Source organism: Notolepis coatsorum, assembly GCF_963971535.1.
Source record: "Notolepis coatsorum genome assembly, chromosome: 3".
Classification (NCBI taxonomy): Eukaryota; Metazoa; Chordata; class Actinopteri; order Aulopiformes; family Paralepididae; genus Notolepis; species Notolepis coatsorum.
The window spans coordinates 41819749-41838292 of NC_140167.1; the positions used below are offsets into that span (position 1 = coordinate 41819749).

Consider the following 18544-nt stretch of genomic DNA (forward strand, 5'->3'; position numbering starts at 1 on the left):
CCCATATCGTCATGAATATCGTTACCACAAATTATCCTGAAATATCATGATATTGTTCTAAGACTGTATCACCCAACCCTAGGCTGCAGTCCAGAGAACGTGGCCGGACAGTAATAACTTATAAATATAAAGTAATATTAAAACAGTGTCTTAGGACATGTTGGGACATCCGACAACTGGCAAAAAACATCATCACTCAGATAGCTGCTGGAATGCCAAGATATATCTATAGAATGGAGACCGCCATTGAGATCAGATCCTGGTAATTTGTAAAAGAACACAAAAGATGGATATCGGACTAGTCCACCAAAGACACAGCCATTAAAACCTTGAGGACATTTGTTTAAAAAAACAACAACAAAAAACATTCAGGCTCAACGAGACAGAGCAGAACTAACATGTACTCTCCTTTCTCCTTTGTGTGGACAAAATGACTCCATTTATGAGTGTCCAGTTCACATTGCTACTGTACAGTGTTCCGGACGCTTATAGCTTATCCGCAACAGTAAGTTACTTCCGGGGTAGGCCTGATTGGCCCCGACAGGCACGTGACGCGCAACTTTCTCTGCCGCGCGGCACGCTCCGCGGAGCCGAGCGGCAGAGCTTGCGGAATTACGTAACCGTCCAAATACGCTATGACTTTCATTCGGCGCTTCAGCTCACCTGGCAGAGCAGCGGTCCTGCGATCCTGCGGTCCGTTGTTGGTGAGTTCGAATCCCATCATATCTTTTTTTTTTAACGTGATTTTTTTTTTAACGTGTATTCTTTCGCCGGTTAAGGTTAGGCATGGTTAAGGTTAAGGTTAGGCATTGTTTCGGAGTTGGTTAAGGTTAGAACGGTTAAGTTTAGGCGCTGTTAAGGAGCTGGTTAAGGTTAGAGTTTGTGTTAGTGAATGGCAATAGACAGCCTATTTCCGCGCGACAGCTCTCAGCAGCCTCGTTGCGCGTCCTGAGTTTGCCGCGTCACGTGCCTGTCGGGGCCAATCAGGCCTACCCCGGAAGTCACTTACTGTTGCGGAACAGTTACACGCGTTCCGGACATGTCAATTCTATGAATGAGACTAGATGATGGGGTTGAGTGCGTCATAGAGTCTCTGTACAGCGAGCTCCACCATCTCCTTCAGGGCCTCATCGTCAGCACCTTCGTCCTCATAGCACACCGCCTGGGAGGGGAGGGCGGGAGGGAGGGGGGAGACAGGGTGAGAAATAGGGGTGCAGCACAGAGTCACAAACTTTAGGGTGCTATGGATTACATAAAAATGTTGAGTAATCATTTAAAAGAAAATACATCCACAGAGCTTTTGGAAAGGTGCAGAATAAAAAGAAAAGTAGAGAATAAAAGTATAATAAAAAAACTATTGATTGAAAAAAATGTGGCATGTTAAAAATGAATGTTGTTGTTTACATGTTGCGTGCATGTACCCCCTCCCTACTTCCCATTTCCCCACATGGCATGCCCGATTGGATAAATTGCATGGTGCTCTAGTGCGATATCTAGTGGCTGAATGTTATCTATAGCACCTTTAAGTATTACCCATCTCAAACCCTGCCCTCTTTTCTTGATACTTTGTCCACAAACAGTGTGTCAAAGTGTCCTTGAGCAAGACACTGAACCCCTAATTGCTCCTGATGAGCAGGTTGGCACCTTGCATGGTTGCCTCCGCCGTAAGTGTGTGAATGAGTGAGTGAAAATCAAGTTTTATATATTTTAGTATTGGGGGGAAATGCTCCTGTACAGATAACTCTGTTTAAGCCTGATATCATTCTGATATCCTATTCCTGTGTATCAATATCGATGCATTCTGAGGTGGGCTTCCCCACAATTGGAGGTTGGCTTCCCACTCTCCAGGACATTTACACCAAGTGTTGCAGGGCCAAGGCTAAGAGAATAGTCAAAGACTCTAGCCACCCAAACAACTGCCTCTTTGCATTGCTGCAGTCAGGCAAGCACTACCGGAGTCTCATGGCCAGTACAGAGACTCAAAAGGAGCTTCTGGGCGGCTGGGTAGAGCAGTGGAGAATGCACTCGCCTAGCACCGCAGAGACTCTGGGATCGAATCCAGCTGTCAGCGGTACCTCCGGCTTGGTCAGTCGTCCCTACTAACACAAGTGGCAGTGTTAGCGGGTGGGAAGCCGGTGGAGTATGTGTCCTGGTCGCTGTAAACTGCGACTCCTATTGGTCGGTCGGGGTGCCTGTTCAGCAGGGAGGGGATCTGGGGGAAATAGCGTAAACCTCTGCACGTGTTACCAGTGAAACTCCTCGCTGTCAGGTGAAAAGAAGCAGCTGGCGACTCCACATGTATCGTAGGAGGCATGTGGTAGTTCTACACCCTCCCCAGGCCGACAGTGGGGCAATGCTCCCGCAACGACCAGGAAGGGAATTGGCATAAAGACTAAATTGGGATGGGTGAAAAAATACAGAAAGCCCAAAAATAAATAGTATATATATACTATATATTTAAAGGACCTTCTATCCCCAGGCCATCAGGATGCTCAATATGGACTCTATGCAACACTAACCCATCCATCATTGCACACATCCACACACACATTTTAAACAAATAAAACAAAATTTGAAAACTTGAGTTACACACACACAATAATCCTCTTGCACATTTACCCTCATCGTTTGGAAATGCATGGCAAGTATTCTTACCCTAGTTTCCACGCAGATGTGGAGAGTCTTCCCGTCCACTGTGATAGCCAGGTTCTTACCATCACTGAAATCCACACATTCCTCTCCAAACATGTCCCTGAGAGGTCAGACAGAAAGGCTCATCGCATCCAGGCATGTTTTGTCCTGTGAAAGACTGAGCTTCAATTGATTATTTCTATGCTATGATCCATCTCAAGGGTACTTTCTGTGGCGCATCTAGATCTAATGTAGAGACATTATTGACCCATGTATTCAACATTGTCTGTATTCATTATTGCATATGATTCTACACAGTCTCTACACTCATGGAACACTTTCTCAGATTTTCTTTTTCAACATTTGAAGATACACCATGGAAGATTTGCCCTTGTGGCCATTAGTTGTAACAACACCCATTGAAACCGGGAAACACATTTGTGTGTATATGCAGGCTATATAATGCATTATTAGCAGGCGTTTTAGGTCTAAATGGGTTAAAACATGGCAGATAAGAGAAAATGACAACAAAAAAGCCTTCAAGCTAGGTAACTTTGGACACCGTTTAACATTTGTGTCGTTCATGTTTTATGCTCTAGAAATGAGACTGTAGCCATTTATGGATTTTGCTGCACTGGTCGTACCCGAGCAAACAAGCTCATATGAGGAATCACACTGTTTCATGCTGTCGGGAGGGTTTTATCTTGTTCAGCTCAACTCTGTGCTCCAACTTTCTAAAGCAGCAACATGTTTTCATGAAGAAGTTCCATAGTGCAGGTTAGCCCAGCCTCCTTTGTTTTAGTTTTGACTTTGTACAAACCTGTTTTTGTACATAATCCGATATTCATTCTTGTATAGCTTTATACATCTCAATAGCTTAGATTTCTTTTTGTTTTATACAATTCATATACTTTCTGTTGTATATATTTGACAGTAAATAGGTTAATTAATCTAACAGTATTTTACCATATGTAACTATCAAATGTACCAAACACAGAACGTATTTCCATTGTACTTGGCTATTAAACATATTGCGATTGTGATAAAGACATCATGTGTACTCACTGTAACATCACCTCGAGTCTGGCTTGGTAGACGTCCATGTCCATAGTGGTGCTTTGGTTCTCCATGGCTATTTATGAAATACAGACAGGACCATGTCAGTACCATTAGTAGTACCAGTCACCATGTCAGTACCATTAGTACCAGTCACCATGTCAGTACCATTAGTACCACAGTCACCATGTCAGTACCATTAGTACCACAGACATCATGTCAGTACCATTAGTACCAGTCACCATGTCAGTACCATTAGTACCACAGTCACCATGTCAGTACCATTAGTACCACAGTAACCATGTCAGTACCATTAGTACCAGTCACCATGTCAGTACCACAGTAACCATGTCAGTACCATTAGTAACACAGTCACCATGTCAGTACCATTAGTACCACAGTCACCATGTCAGTACCATTAGTACCACAGTAACCATGTCAGTACCATTAGTACCAGTCACCATGTCAGTACCATTAGTACCACAGTCACCATGTCAGTACCATTAGTACCACAGTCACCATGTCAGTACCATTAGTACCACAGTCACCATGTCAGTACCATTAGTACCACAGTCACCATGTCAGTACCATTAGTACCACAGTCAGTAGTACTACAAATCTCTCACAATTTATGAATAATGAGATGTTGAAAATTGTCTGTAATAAATCAATGCAGAGAAATATGGAAAAACAACTTGGGCATCTGCAAGCAGGCTTTACTTTACACATTCAAGTCAAAGACAGTAGTCAGAAACATAGTATTTAATACTATTTCTATGATCAGACCAACCTTTCTGAGCCTTGGGATTTGACTGGACTTCTAGTACCACTGTAGTGACAGCATCCGCATACATGTCGTTCAGAGGGTTAGCTATCCACTGAGGAAGAGGATGGACAGAAATGTCATTCAAAGGGTTAGCTATCCACTGAGGAAGAGGAGGGACAGAAATGTCATTCAGAGGGTTAGCTATCCACTGAGGAAGAGGAGAGACAGAAATGTCATTCAGAGGGTTAGCTATCCAATGAGGAAGAGGAGGGACAGAAATGTCATTCAGAGGGTTAGCTATCCACTGGGGAAGAGGAGGGACAGACAAGTCATTCAGAGGGTTAGCTATCCACTGAGGAAGAGGAGGGACAGAAATGTCATTCAGAGGGTTAGCTATCCACTGGGGAAGAGGAGGGACAGAAATGTCATTCAGAGGGTTAGCTATCCACTGGGGAAGAGGAGGGACAGACATGGCAGGGAACAGGGTTCAAAGGTAGTCGTCATGCATTCTGACTGTATGTAAGATAAGGCATTGTGAGGTCCAGACCTCGAATGGAGACTGAATGGAACTGGGTTGTGTGTCTTGAAGAAAGTCAAGGTAGTGACCAGAAAGAGGAAAGAATTTGAAAGACAAACTTGTACATGCAGACTGTTTATTTGAAAGATCAAGCAGCATGCCATCTCTGCCTGATGGCAACCACAAGTGTGGACGATGTGCACAATGTAATTGTACCACTAGAAGTAAGACTTTCTCACACCCTCTTACAGGGAAAATCTATAAAATTCGTGGAGTTATAACATGCTCAACAACTGGGGTCATTTATCTAATAAAATGCAGCTGCTCCAAAGCCTATGTTGGAATGACAACAAGAGCACTAAAAACACGAATATCTGAACACCGTTCAGCTATTCGTAATAATAATCCAGATAGCCCTATAGGAATCCACTTTAAAGATGCCAACCATCCAATCACAGCTTTCAGTTACTGTGGTATTGAAAAAGTGGTCCTTTCTAGACGTGGGGGGGATCTGAAACAGATGCTTCTCAAGAGAGAAGCCTATTGGATAACGGAACTTCAAACATTTGGGACCACCTTTGGACTCAATGATGAACTGGATTTAAGTGTGTGTTTGTAAACTGTTCCACTGAATCCCATTGATGATGGTTTAATGTTTCACAATGATTCGGTCATATTGCTGTATATTAAATATGCTAAACTATATTGTGTTGTAAATATGACTGTTCGATGTTTCAAAAATGTTTTGTTCTGAGGTTGAATTATTGCATTTCTAACTCTGTCTCTCTTTTTGCTGCAGTACCCAGTGGGGCTGCAAGCTCAACCAATTGGTTTATTGACAGGAAGGCACAGGTGCTCCCTGTTATGCAATCAACCAAAACAGACCTTGGAATTGTATAAAATGAATGTGAGACCTCATTGTTTCATGCCACTGTCCTGATGAAGGCTGAATAGCCGAAACGTTGACGACAATAAAAGCAGAGAAAAAGTGAGTGCGGGAATTGTAAATTTTTTCATCTAGTGACCATTTTAAAACCTTAGCATAATGGACCATCTTTTTATGAAGGAAGCAAAGAAAAAGGTTTAGCTAAAGTTTGAAGGTTTGCATCACTCCAGTCTGAAAACAACTGAGCTATCGTTGTTCTCACCTCCAACAGCACCATGCCAGCCTCATGGACCAGAGTGATGTTCTTGAAGATCTTCAGAGTGTTCTTCTCTGTTCCATCCAGCTCCTCCACATCACCTGGGTCAGCCACACACAGCAACAGTCAACGTGGACAACAATGACGTTTTATCTAACTAATGTGTGTTTGGGACAGGGCACAACGTGGATTTACAAGAATCAGGATCTCAAGCGCAGCCCTCTTTTCTTCATTTTTCAGAGGGAAGCAAGGGTTTTAATTGCTTTGCTTTAGTGTGCTTGGAGCACAAGCTGAGAGGTTTACTACATTACAGAAAATTAATAAATGGACCAGTGGTTCTCAACCAGGGGGGCGGACACGCAAGGAGGTCGCAATTACGAATACAATTACATCCTCATATATAATATTTGGTACAGATGCTTTTTTGTGTGTGAAATAAAAATCATTCTTTTGGGTCAGAAATTCACCATTCTGTCTATGCTCGACTGTGCAGGGGGAGATTCACAAACAGACAGGCATCATGAACCTCTGGTCTAAACATTCTCACAGTCCTGAGGATATTGTTGATGTCCACACACAGCTGACTTACCAGTCAGGTTCCTCAGATGACAGACCAGTAGCGAGTAGGGACCGGTGAAGGGGACAGCCTGGGTCTGTTTCACTGTGCTCATGGCAAGCTCTGTGTAGCCTGACAAAACACACACACAACAGGTGGGGATATAAGTAATTTGTCAAGAAGTGATAAACAATAAACTTGGATAGACTGATTGTTCAGGTTGGATCCTAAGCTATTTATCTGGGAGACACCAATTATGTGAAAATAGGGAGAGCCCGGTTGGAATTATTACCCATTACAAAAGGTGTTCCATAAGGGTCAATCCTGGGCCCTGTTTTATTCACTATTTATATTATTAACATTATTTTATCCCCATCTATACGCAGATGATACAATTATCTACTGCATTGCGGACTCTTTACAATCAGCAATTGACAATCTACAACTCTCATTTAATGCTCATTCCATTCCAGCATAGATGTGCATACCAGCAACGGCCTTAGAAATTAACAAGTACCAGTGTTTATCCCACCTTTCTGTCACATTTAGTAAAAGAAAAAAGAAAAGAAAATTGCATAAACATAGACGCATACTTCTTGTGGACTGTACAGTGTTTACGATTGAGAGGCCGTTTCAGTTATGGCGCCCCCAGTCATTGCAACGCCAATTGCAAATAGGATGTGTCAGTTTTGCTACTCACTAGACACGTCAGAGGGGGTGAGGATGTGGTAGTTTGCTACTCACTAGACACGTCAGAGGGGGTGAGGATGTGTCAGTTTGCTACTCACTAGACACGTCAGAGGGGGTGAGGATGTGTCAGTTTGCTACTCACTAGACACGTCAGAGGGGGTGAGGATGTGTCAGTTTGCTACTCACTAGACACGTCAGAGGGGGTGAGGATGTGTCAGTTTGCTACTCACTAGACACGTCAGAGGGGGTGAGGATGTGTCAGTTTGCTACTCACTAGACAAGTCAGAGGGGGTGAGGATGTGGTAGTTTGCTACTCACTAGACAAGTCAGAGGGGGCGAGAATGTGGTAGTTGAAGTTTTTCTTCACCAGTATCCCCGACACCCTCATTCCCTGGGAACACTTGTTGTCAGCCAGAGAGCCCATAACCTGCCAAGAAGTAGAATAGTAAATACATATCCTTCCATCTTGTAAGCATATTGTTCAAAGTGTGGTCATCATTACAAGTTAAGAGTCCTGCCTGGACTCGAGTAGATTCTAAAAAGGGGTCTAAAATGCAAGTTTGCAGCAACGCCCTGCCGACGAAGGTTTGATGAAGAAAACACAGTACATTAGTCCATGGGCCAGACCTATACCACCTAAGATGGCAAAAAACGTTGTGCTGCCAAATCTTTTGTGGGGTCCATATGAATCAAATCTTTCAACAAACGTAGCTTAGTGCCAGTTTATATAATCTTGTGTTTCTAGCATTATCTAGAATCACTGGTGATTCAGTCAACATGGCTTTCTATCAGAGGCTGTAGCAGACTCTATTCTAAAGCCAGCACGGAGAGACCGACCGGAGATATTGAGAGGAATCTGTAGATAACAACCAGTTCATAGTTACCCAAGAAAGGGATAGAAATATTCTCCTGCAAGCCTTTTGATTGGGAAAATTCAGTATGGGCATTTACACCAGATTTACCTCAACATATGTGAACAAAATTCGGCTAATTTAAAGTTCATATTTACAAACATGTCAGATTAGGGTCAAAAACATGCGTTTTCTTTCTTTGTGATTTGTGTGAATGTTATTTTTATTCTAATCATTTCATTTCTGTCCCTAAACAGTCAAGAGTTGCATACATTGCATACTGGCTGTAAAGATGGGGCTTGTGGACCCAATAGTTCATTCAGAGCAAAATACTGTAAACATTTCTCTAGAGAGACAGACAGATAAAAAGAGAGAGAGAAACAGAGAGAGAGAGACACAGACAGACAGTGCATCTACCTTGGCCAGTTTCTCTCCTCTGAAGTTGAGGGTGACAGCCTCAGTGTTACGGGGGTTGTGGACCTCTATGTGGACCTGGTCGTTGTCTTCATACTCCCTGATCAGAGCGGCCTTCAGACGGGCCATCTCATTCTGCTCCCCATGCACCAGGATCTGAGGAGCGTGCACGCGCACACGCACACACACACACACAACACACACACACAGAGGAAGATTAAAGCAAAATTCATGCTCAAGCGGCACTGTTAAGCGACGCAGGCCGAGGAGCCTACCAGCGTCACGTGCCGCTGTCCCAAAATGTAACTGCACGCCGGGCGACGCTGTGATTGGCCCATATGCCAATCATCACACTCTATAGATCCAAAGAGGACAAATGTCAAAGATTTCCTGACTTCAAATTGTCTGAAAATAATCTTGGGGTCTGTGAAAAGGTAAAATATCTTGGACATTTTATTACAGAACAAATGACTGATGAGTGATGATGATGATATACACAGGCAATGCCGCAGGATGTATGCACAAGCGAACACTCTCTCATGCTTAGTTTTAGTATGTGTACAGATGGAGTGAAAGTGTCTCTGTTCAGAGCATATTGTACACCACTTTATACTGCTACAAAAAAGCAAGTTTGCGGAGACTTCAAGTAGCTTATAATGAATATTACCTAGATGGTGTAGTGCAAGTGAAATGTTCGTGGCTGCACGTGTTTATACCTTTCAAGCTGTTTTAAGAAATCTCATGTATAAATGTATCTGTCTGCTAAATGACTCTGGAAATGAGATCATTCTGGTTTTAACGGACATTAGGTTCAGTGCCACACGTTACCACTCATCTATGTGGCGGCACGGTGGTGTAATGGTTAACACTGTCGCCTCACAGCAAGAAGGTCCAGGGTTCGATTCCCGCGGTACCTCGCCGACGCCCCTATCTGCTCCCGGCTGCCCTTGGGGGGGGAAGGACGACGGGATGGGTCAAGCGCAGAGACTCAAGCGCATCGGCGACCCAAAAGACAATGCATGTGTGTGTGTTCCGGTGTGTGTGTGCAGCCCATCGCAAGTGTGTCGTTGCATGCCGAATAAAGACTTCTAAAAAGTCCTGCATTATTATTATTATATCTATGTGGAGACATTGGCACAGCTGTCTATTTGTGGGACATTGATGTGTATTTTAAGTTATGTTATTTTTGCCTGTTGTGTGTAATTTTATATACTGTATAAATATGATATTTTATATGATAAGGTCTCGGTTGGTCTTCACTAACTGACAGATGTGATAATCATTGGTATCTGCACATTTATAAAGCTCTGCTCTGTATACTACCATCCAAAATCATCTATGTTGCACTGGAATACTGGTCATGACATGCTTTATGGTAGGACTGAGTGCTGTTTGTGTCGATGCAGCGGCATCATGGAATCACTTGCAACCTGACTTAAAATTTAGTTCCCTTGTCTCTCTTGGATGTTCACGTTTCGTCCACTGTCCACCTGTAGTTATTTTGCTTGATTCTGTTCAATTGTACGATGCTGCTACTACTGTATTTATATTTTGCTTCAGCTGTATAACTTTTGTTTTTTGTACATTTGTGTATATGTGTTTGGATTTGTTGATGCCATCATGTAAAATTGGCATCATTGAAGATGAGGGTCTCCCTCAATTGAATAAATAAGTTACAAATAAAAATAGTTTAAATGACCTTGCTCCTCTGGAGGAGGGATTAGCAAAAAGGTCACATGGAACTATAAATGCTGGTAGCCCGTCACATGGAACTATAAATGCTGGTAGCCCGTCACATGGAACTATAAATGCTGGTAGCCCGTCACATGGAACTATAAATGCTGGTAGCCCGTCACATGGAACTATAAATGCTGGTAGCCCGTCACATGGAATTATAAATGCTGGTAGCCCGTCACATGGAACTATAAATGCTGGTAGCCCGTCACATGGAACTATAAATGCTGGTAGCCCGTCACATGGAACTATAAATGCTGGTAGCCCATCACATGGAACTATAAATGCTGGTAGCCCGTCACATGGAACTATAAATGCTGGTAGCCCGTCACATGGAACTATAAATGCTGGTAGCCCGTCACATGGAACTATAAATGCTGGTAGCCCATCACATGGAAATATAAATGCTGGTAGCCCGTCACATGGAACTATAAATGCTGGTAGCCCGTCGGCGTCACATGGAACTATAAATGCTGGTAGCCCGTCACATGGAACTATAAATGCTGGTAGCCCGTCACATGGAACTATAAATGCTGGTAGCCCGTCACATGGAACTATAAATGCTGGTAGCCCGTCACATGGAACTATAAATGCTGGTACCCCGTCACATGGAACTATAACTGCTGGTACCCAGTCACATGGAACTCTAAATGCTGGTACCCCGGAAACTATCTGAGAATACAGTTATAACCAGGTTACTTGATGATTAGTTGGGTTTACTTTCTGAGTGTAAGAAATGTGTGTTTTTGGTTGAATATGGGGGGTCAGCACAACAATTATTTGGACAAAGACTGATTGATAAAGAAAACAATGAATGAAGGAGAGAGAGAGAGAGAGAGAGAGAGAGAGACAGAGAGACAGAGAGAGAGAGAGAGAGAGAGAGAGAGAGAGAGAGAGAGAGAGAGAGAGAGAGAGAGAGAGAGAGAGAGAGAGAGAGAGAGAGAGAGAGAGAGAGAGAGAGAGAGAGATTATCTACCACATGAGGAGGCTTGAGAGCTCTGATGAACTCGCTGGTCTGCTGGTAGTCAGTGTGGGCAGAGAAGGATATGTAGTCCACAGACATCTTCAGCTGCAGCTTCTGACCCGACATGGTAGTGATCTCCTCCGGCTCTGACATGATGTGCTGCAGGACACACGTACAAATAAATATATTACAGTATATATTAATAATGTCATAGGTAATAGTGCCATTACCACTGTAATCAGGAGGAACATATTAAGTGGATAAGTCTGTCTAAAACCTTTTATTACACATTTTTGGGGGAATATTAATTTCAGGAGGGCGTGCAACAAAAGTCATCAGTCAGATTCAAACACACATTGTCACATGGTAAAGGCACCATAGTCCACTGACCTACGGGATGCTCCGGTAACACATCAGTACATTTATAAGCTACTGGACTACTAAATGGACTGCATTTAGCGCTTTTATCCAAGGCACTCTACAGCTTTATGCCTCAAATAAATTCACCTATTCACTCACACATTCACACACCGACAGCAGAAGCAACCATGCAAGACAATTAGGGGTTAATTGTGTTGCTCAAGGACACTTCAACATGCTGCCGGGAGAGGCTGGAATCGAACCAGGAACCTTCCGATTACCAGACGACCGCTCTACCTCCTGAGCCGCTGTTGCCCCCTACTACTATGTTTCTAACCTGTTAACCAGTGAATGAAACCTTTTGTCTGACCTTGGCCAGTGTCCCCTCCACACAGTATCCAGCGATGATGACTCCGTTCCTCTTGTCGGTGCACCAGCTCTCAAACAGCTCTCTGGACAGACCGCTCTGCATCATACCTGGAGACGCCATCACCACGCTGGGCCCAATGTCGTCAAAGTGATCCATGCTCTGGAGAGAACAGACAACAGCAACATAGTAACCAGCCAGTGTGTTTAAATGATGAGAAAACGCATACAGAATGGGGGGAGAGAGAGAGAGAGAGAGAGAGAGAGAGAGAGAGAGAGAGAGAGAGAGAGAGAGAGAGAGATTAGAGAGAGGATTTATACAGGATTCCTATAGACGGTTTCACTGGAATTCTGTCGCTAGGGAACAGTTTGGACAAATGTATTTCCTGTTTGCTCATACTATTGTATTAGCAAACATCACAACAAGGAAATGATAAAAGAAGGAAGGGTCATCAAGTCGGAATACTAGCGTTCTATGTTCTGCTTGATGACAGACTTTGGTGCCAATTCTATTGAAGCAGCCTATATTAAAATTCTAAATATACAAGCTATCTGAGGAAATATAAATCAACCAATATATCAAATGTTAACTAGTTTGCAGATGAATCTGACATCTGAGGTAATAACCTGTTTAAATTACTAATAAATGTGGAGATAGCTGATCTCATTCAACGCAATGTTGGGCAAACTGAAGGTTTCCACACCACTCACCAATGTGCTTGCAGAGTCGCTACAGTGACGTAATTACCCTTCCTTCTTTGTTTCCCTTGCATCACAACAGGAAATAAACTTGGGTCCTTTTAGAATGTTATTTTTTTTTAAACAGTCTACATGTTTTTGCTAATCGAATTCCATGACTCTTCCATTACTAATCCATGATATGATCATATGATCACATTTTCTTTTAACAATTTGTCAGCATCTTTAAAAAGATTTTTGCTGTTAATTGATTTGAATTTCCCAGACTTTATTTTAGCCGGCAACAGCGATCTAGAGCTGAAGCTTGAAATTAACACTTGACCAGGTAATGAAAAGAGATTATAAACAAATTCCTTTGACATGTATAGACAATTTAGCAACAAAAAAATAAAAAATGTGGACTTGTATCCAGGAGTGGATTATCTGTCTTTCTACCTTGAGGTTGCTGATGTGCTTGAAAACAAAAGGGTTGTTGATGTTGATGGCCTTGCGGATCTTGTCATTCATGGCGTTGACGTAGGTCTGGTACACAGCCATGCACTTCTTGGCCAGAGACGAGGCGTAGTAGATGGGGATGTCGTGGAGCTCTGGGTGGTTCTGCCAGTACTCATCTAAAGGGAACGTAAAGAATAACATTTACAGCTAATGAGTCGTATGAATGAGGATGTGAAAAACAAAATCAGCTTTTTAAAAACACTATCACTGTACAGTTGAGATTTTCAATATACAGTGCAATGTTTCTCAGACGAATAATACAGTAGTCGTGAATACGAAAGAAAGCATAGGAAAGGATGCCGCCAGTCAACGTGAAACCACCGCAGGTTATCTTACCCAGGATGAGCAGCAGTTCCTGGGCTCGGCCCAAGGCGAACACGGGGATCAAACATCGGCCTTCTCTGTTGACAATGTCGTGGACGGTGTTACAGAACCGAGCCTCGCGCTCCTCTCTCTTCTCGTGGATGTGGGTACCATACGTGGACTCCTGACAAAAGATTGTTATTATGTTACACTGATCTGAAAAGAGAGTGAAACAATCTTTACTTTGATTTGTTTGTGACACACATTTGACGTACTATGATAAGGATGTCAGGTTTAACACTGGGGATCTCAGCCGCCATCAGATGTCTGTCCTCCTGTCGAGAGAAGTCTCCTGTGTACAGCAGCTGGGAAGGCAGAGAGACTAGTAAAATACACTAATTTAATAAGACGTCTAATATGAAAAAAGACACAGACTCAAAATCACACAGAGGGTTAAATAGCTCAGCATTAAAGATCCGCACACAGGAATGTCCGCAAAGCAAAACGTCTCATTGCACATTAAACCAACCAGCGAATGGCTAAAACTAGTGTCCTGTGCCCCTTCTTGATACCTTAACTCCAGCGATCTCGATCATGAACATGGCAGCTCCGAGGACGTGGCCGGCGTGGTAGCACCAGAACTTGATGCCGGCCACCTCCTTGACCTCGTGGAAGTTGATGGTCTCGATCTTGTCCATGCTCTCCTCCAGGTCCGTCTCTGTGTACAGCATGTCGTCTGCTGATATGTTGCTGCAGTAACATGGCGACAAGACAACAGAGTGTCTGGAATGTTTACAGAGGGTCTTCAGAGCCGTATGACCACCGCTCACCCAGGTAAGAAGAACTGGTTAGTCCAAATTGAATGAAGGAGACTTCCACACACTTAAGGACGCACCGATGCGAAAATGTTGGCCAATACCGATACCAATAAATATTCTGTTACTGGTGTTACAAAGGGTCAGATTAAACCGAATATATATATTTATTGCCCGAGATCCCATGTATAATATTTGTATATCGTTTGATATCCCTTGTATATTCTTTGTACATATACACGGAATATCCCTTTACCTGGTACAGTACAGACCATAATATTTCGTTCTCCTATTGGACAGTGATCCCCTAGGCGCCACGGCCATACCCCCAATGTCTAGTTCAAAGTCACCGCCAAAGACATGCCTGGACATGACCGGCTCTGCGCAAGAATACGACAGAAATAAGGCTGGTACTAGATTGTTCACCTAACGTATAAATACGGCGCAGGTGAATACAGCAGTATGTTACCCAATAAGTTGAAGCCTCACACCACGATACAACGTGCTGTGAAGTGGGCCCGTTTTGCCCCGAAATAGAGCCTTGAGACCGCGTGCGAATTGATAGCTGAAGTGTCAGAGTTTGACGCTGTATCGTCGAGTTCGACCTATTCTATTATTTAAGTAATAGTCTATTATGTATAGTGTATCGTGCGGCTACCGTTCTACAGTGACCAGCATTACCAACGCTTCCTCGTACCGAGCTAGTGTGCTTATCCAGGCTGGGCGGCTTAACCTGGTGCCGTCATCCGAGGAGCCCTAGACGAGAACCGTGTGGATATGTACACTGGATAACCTACACCGGCGACTACAGAGCCCTTTTCGGCTGGATTATATTTGCTTTGGTCCTGTAGCTTTTGGAGCGGAGAATCGTCTACACCCACTGTTGTGTGGGATTTACCCTGTGAGGAGCACCGTCGAGCCCGCCTCTAGTACTCTGAGGCTGGCTAGCTTTCCTCCATGCGGCACTGCATACCGGAGAATAGCTGTTGTTCGTCTACGGATCAAGGGATTATTGCACTATCTCCTGTACCTGGAGTCTCCTTATTCCTCGTTGACCCAGACTTTCGCTACCGACAAATCCTCTCCCCTGCTGGCCTACAACCGGAGGGACCCTATTAGTATCTCCAGCTGCCCTACTAGTGTACCATATATATAATTCTCATGATACAGGTGGTATTAATTATCTCCTGCGTAATATGCTCATGGACTTACGCTCTTGACCTATTCATGCACATTCTTCGCCTTACAAGCGCAATTCTCAATCTTGATAAGTAAAGTAATGTAAGATAATCTTCGTGCTGCTAATAAATATTCTTCTAAACGAGTATTTGTGTGAAACCGTGTTATTGTGGATGTGTTCATCTCATATACCTGTGTACTGTATGGCCAGTAGTAATGTACATAAGTCAGTAGTGGTTTAATGATACCATACTTATTAATACAGTCAGGGAATTGTACCCCTCAGTTACAACTGGTATAGATATGATTTGGTCTGTATAAAAGAAAGACAAATGAAACTAAATAATCCGTCTTCGTTTCTGTGTCAGCGGTCTATGTCAATACTGTTTTTGTGCATGTACCCAAACAAAACCCATGTGGCAAAACAACAACAACATCAACAAATACTGCACAGCTAGACAGAGAAATAACCATTGGTTGTTCCTATCTGCCCAGTTCTGCTCATCGGACCGACGCAGATAAATAAATAAAGAATCATCATGGACCCATACCGATATGGTCACCCATATAATATCATACATCATGCATCCCTACTATACAACTATCCATGCAGTGCTTTGCTTTATCAAGCTTTCTGGCTACCAGACCTTCATGAAGGGAGAGGAGATCCTGACCTGACTTTGACATAGTCGGACAGCAGCCAGCGGTAGATGGCCTTAGTGGCGTGGGTCATAAATGTCCTGCCTTTGAAGCTGGTCTTCTGCAGGAACCAGGGGAGAGCTCCGCAGTGATCCAGGTGGAAGCTGGGAGAGGGAGACAACATGTAAACATCAAACAGGACCTGCTCTTCATATACTCTGTATACTCTTATATATCTGGAAGCACAAAACACAATGTTCAAACTACATTCACAAAACCTCTGACTCTTCTTGCTAAACCAAACAATTGCCTCAAAACTGTTTAATCTGTGCTCAACACCAAACAATGTTGTCAGATCATCATACTCCAAGCCAGGCAAAATAAAAACACCACTGAGCATTCATTACACCCAAGTGTGATACATTTTTAGTTGTGGTGTTGTGTGTGTGCTATGACACCTGTGCTTTAAAATCGGGTTTAACCTTTGTTATGAGATCCATGAGATATCCAAATTGTGTCTTTATTTTATGGTTTTGCCAAAAGAGGGTTCGATTCATTACATGGGTTTGGTTCAGATAATGGGGTTTTAGTGTTTTAGCAATTCAGAGAAACTGTAAGTTGAATGACAGGATAGCAGGAGAACTCACTGGCTGATCAGCAGCAGGTCTATCTCAGCAGGGTCGATCAGGTCGATGTAAGGGAGAGCATCCATTCCCTCCAAGCCAGGGTGGATGCCACAGTCCAGCTGCACAGACATGGGAAATGGCATAAGAATTCATTTCAAGATCCTCATGTTCACTTACAAAGCCCTACACAGTCTCGCCCCAGCTTACATCAAGGAACTCCTGATCCAATCAGCCAGCTCCAGATCCCTCAGATCAAACAGTCAAATCTGCCTTAAAATACCACTCTCAAGACTGGCGACGAAGGGAAACCGGCATTCGCAGTTGCAGCGCCGAAACTCTGGAACAAGCTCCCACCAAATGTCAAATCTGCAAGCACTCTACTGACTTTTAAGGCCATGCTCAAAACCCACCTTTTTGCCATAAAAAAATCCTTGAGCTAGTTTTGTGTTGTAGTATGACAGGTGTATTATGTCCGTCTGTTCTCTGTCTGCTTGGTTGGCCTGCATGTATTTTTTCTGTTTTCTTATTGTTCCTGTCTTTCTTTTTTTCGAGCCGATGTAACTATTGGTTGAGGGAGGGGCACAACATAAATAAATGTATCATATCATATCATAACACTGCACATGTAGACATTACATACATTAATAACAAATGTATCAATGTCTTGTTACTACTATACGGTTCCCCATAATACATAATCCTATACGTGACATATAATATGACATGAATAAAAGTTTACATTGGAAATTTGAAGATGGGGGAGTGTGACTCTTGACCCCCCCCCCCCCCCAGACCTGCCAGAATTGATCGTAGTTGAGAGTGAAAAGTATTATTATCGGCTGATTTTGTTATAATTTAATGAAGGAAATGTAGTATATTTTGTTTGACATGATCACATCTGAACGGTTCTCGGCACATCAGTTGAGAACCACTAGATTTAAGTGTGTAAGATTGTGTAATAATGTATTGATAGTATTTGATGATCGCAGACATATTGGTCACAAACAACAGATGATTGTTATCAAATACAAGGTGATTATCATTAAATGACAACCGTGGCAAATGAGCTGTGGCATTGCGGATTATTATATAGGGAAGGTGCATAAACAAACCATGATTTTCCTCCCTTTGAATTCCAGGATGATACACGACCTGCCAACTTCCTGACCAGCACCACTGCAAGTGAGAAAAAAACGTTTCATTATGATGCGTGTTGTATAAATGAAGTCTAATATTTAGTCATCAGCAATGCATACTAGATTAGTATTCATCCATCCAGGCCCATTCATCCATGCAACCACAGAAGGCAACTCACAGTGGTCGAATAAGAAGCTGGTCGCTCTCCTCGGCGGGGATGGCCACATCTACTTTGCGCTTTGCAGCCATGGCTCGCTAGACTGTTATAATTGAATAGGAGAAAAAATTAAAATGGATAGTTGTGCTAAACCATTGCGTAAAATGTGTAAATGTATCGTTAACCTGCTGTCCAATGATGAATGAATGGGGGGGCGGTCTTTCGACGTCACACTTCCGGTGGTGCACCAAAATATCGCCGACGAGAATCTAGCGCGTCGAATTATAGTTCCGAGAGAATTATTTGACTCTCGACTTTTTCCATCTAGGTTAATTCACCATACAATTAATATTTTAATAATATATAGTTAATTTTGAATTAAGTGAATACGAAATAAATTCTTCATCTCCAGGCTTTGCAGGCGATGTTTTGAAACAATAATATGCA

General features: G+C 43.0%; 1 protein-coding gene across 1 annotated transcript; it reads right to left on the reverse strand.

Moving 5' to 3' along the window:
• Positions 1-1040: 1040 nt before the first annotated feature.
• On the reverse strand, positions 1041-18189 carry LOC311226231 (cleavage and polyadenylation specificity factor subunit 3; the record flags this gene model as incomplete). Its single annotated transcript, XM_084311623.1, has 18 exons — positions 1041-1162; positions 2656-2752; positions 3697-3763; positions 4478-4565; positions 6119-6213; positions 6702-6800; positions 7677-7785; positions 8627-8779; positions 11334-11480; positions 12052-12210; positions 13182-13357; positions 13578-13728; positions 13820-13909; positions 14117-14294; positions 16213-16341; positions 16825-16922; positions 17916-17979; positions 18119-18189. 18 exons carry the CDS (start codon positions 18187-18189, stop codon positions 1061-1063), a joined length of 2073 nt encoding a protein of 690 aa, XP_084167749.1. The 3' UTR covers positions 1041-1060.
• Positions 18190-18544: the final 355 nt, after the last annotated feature.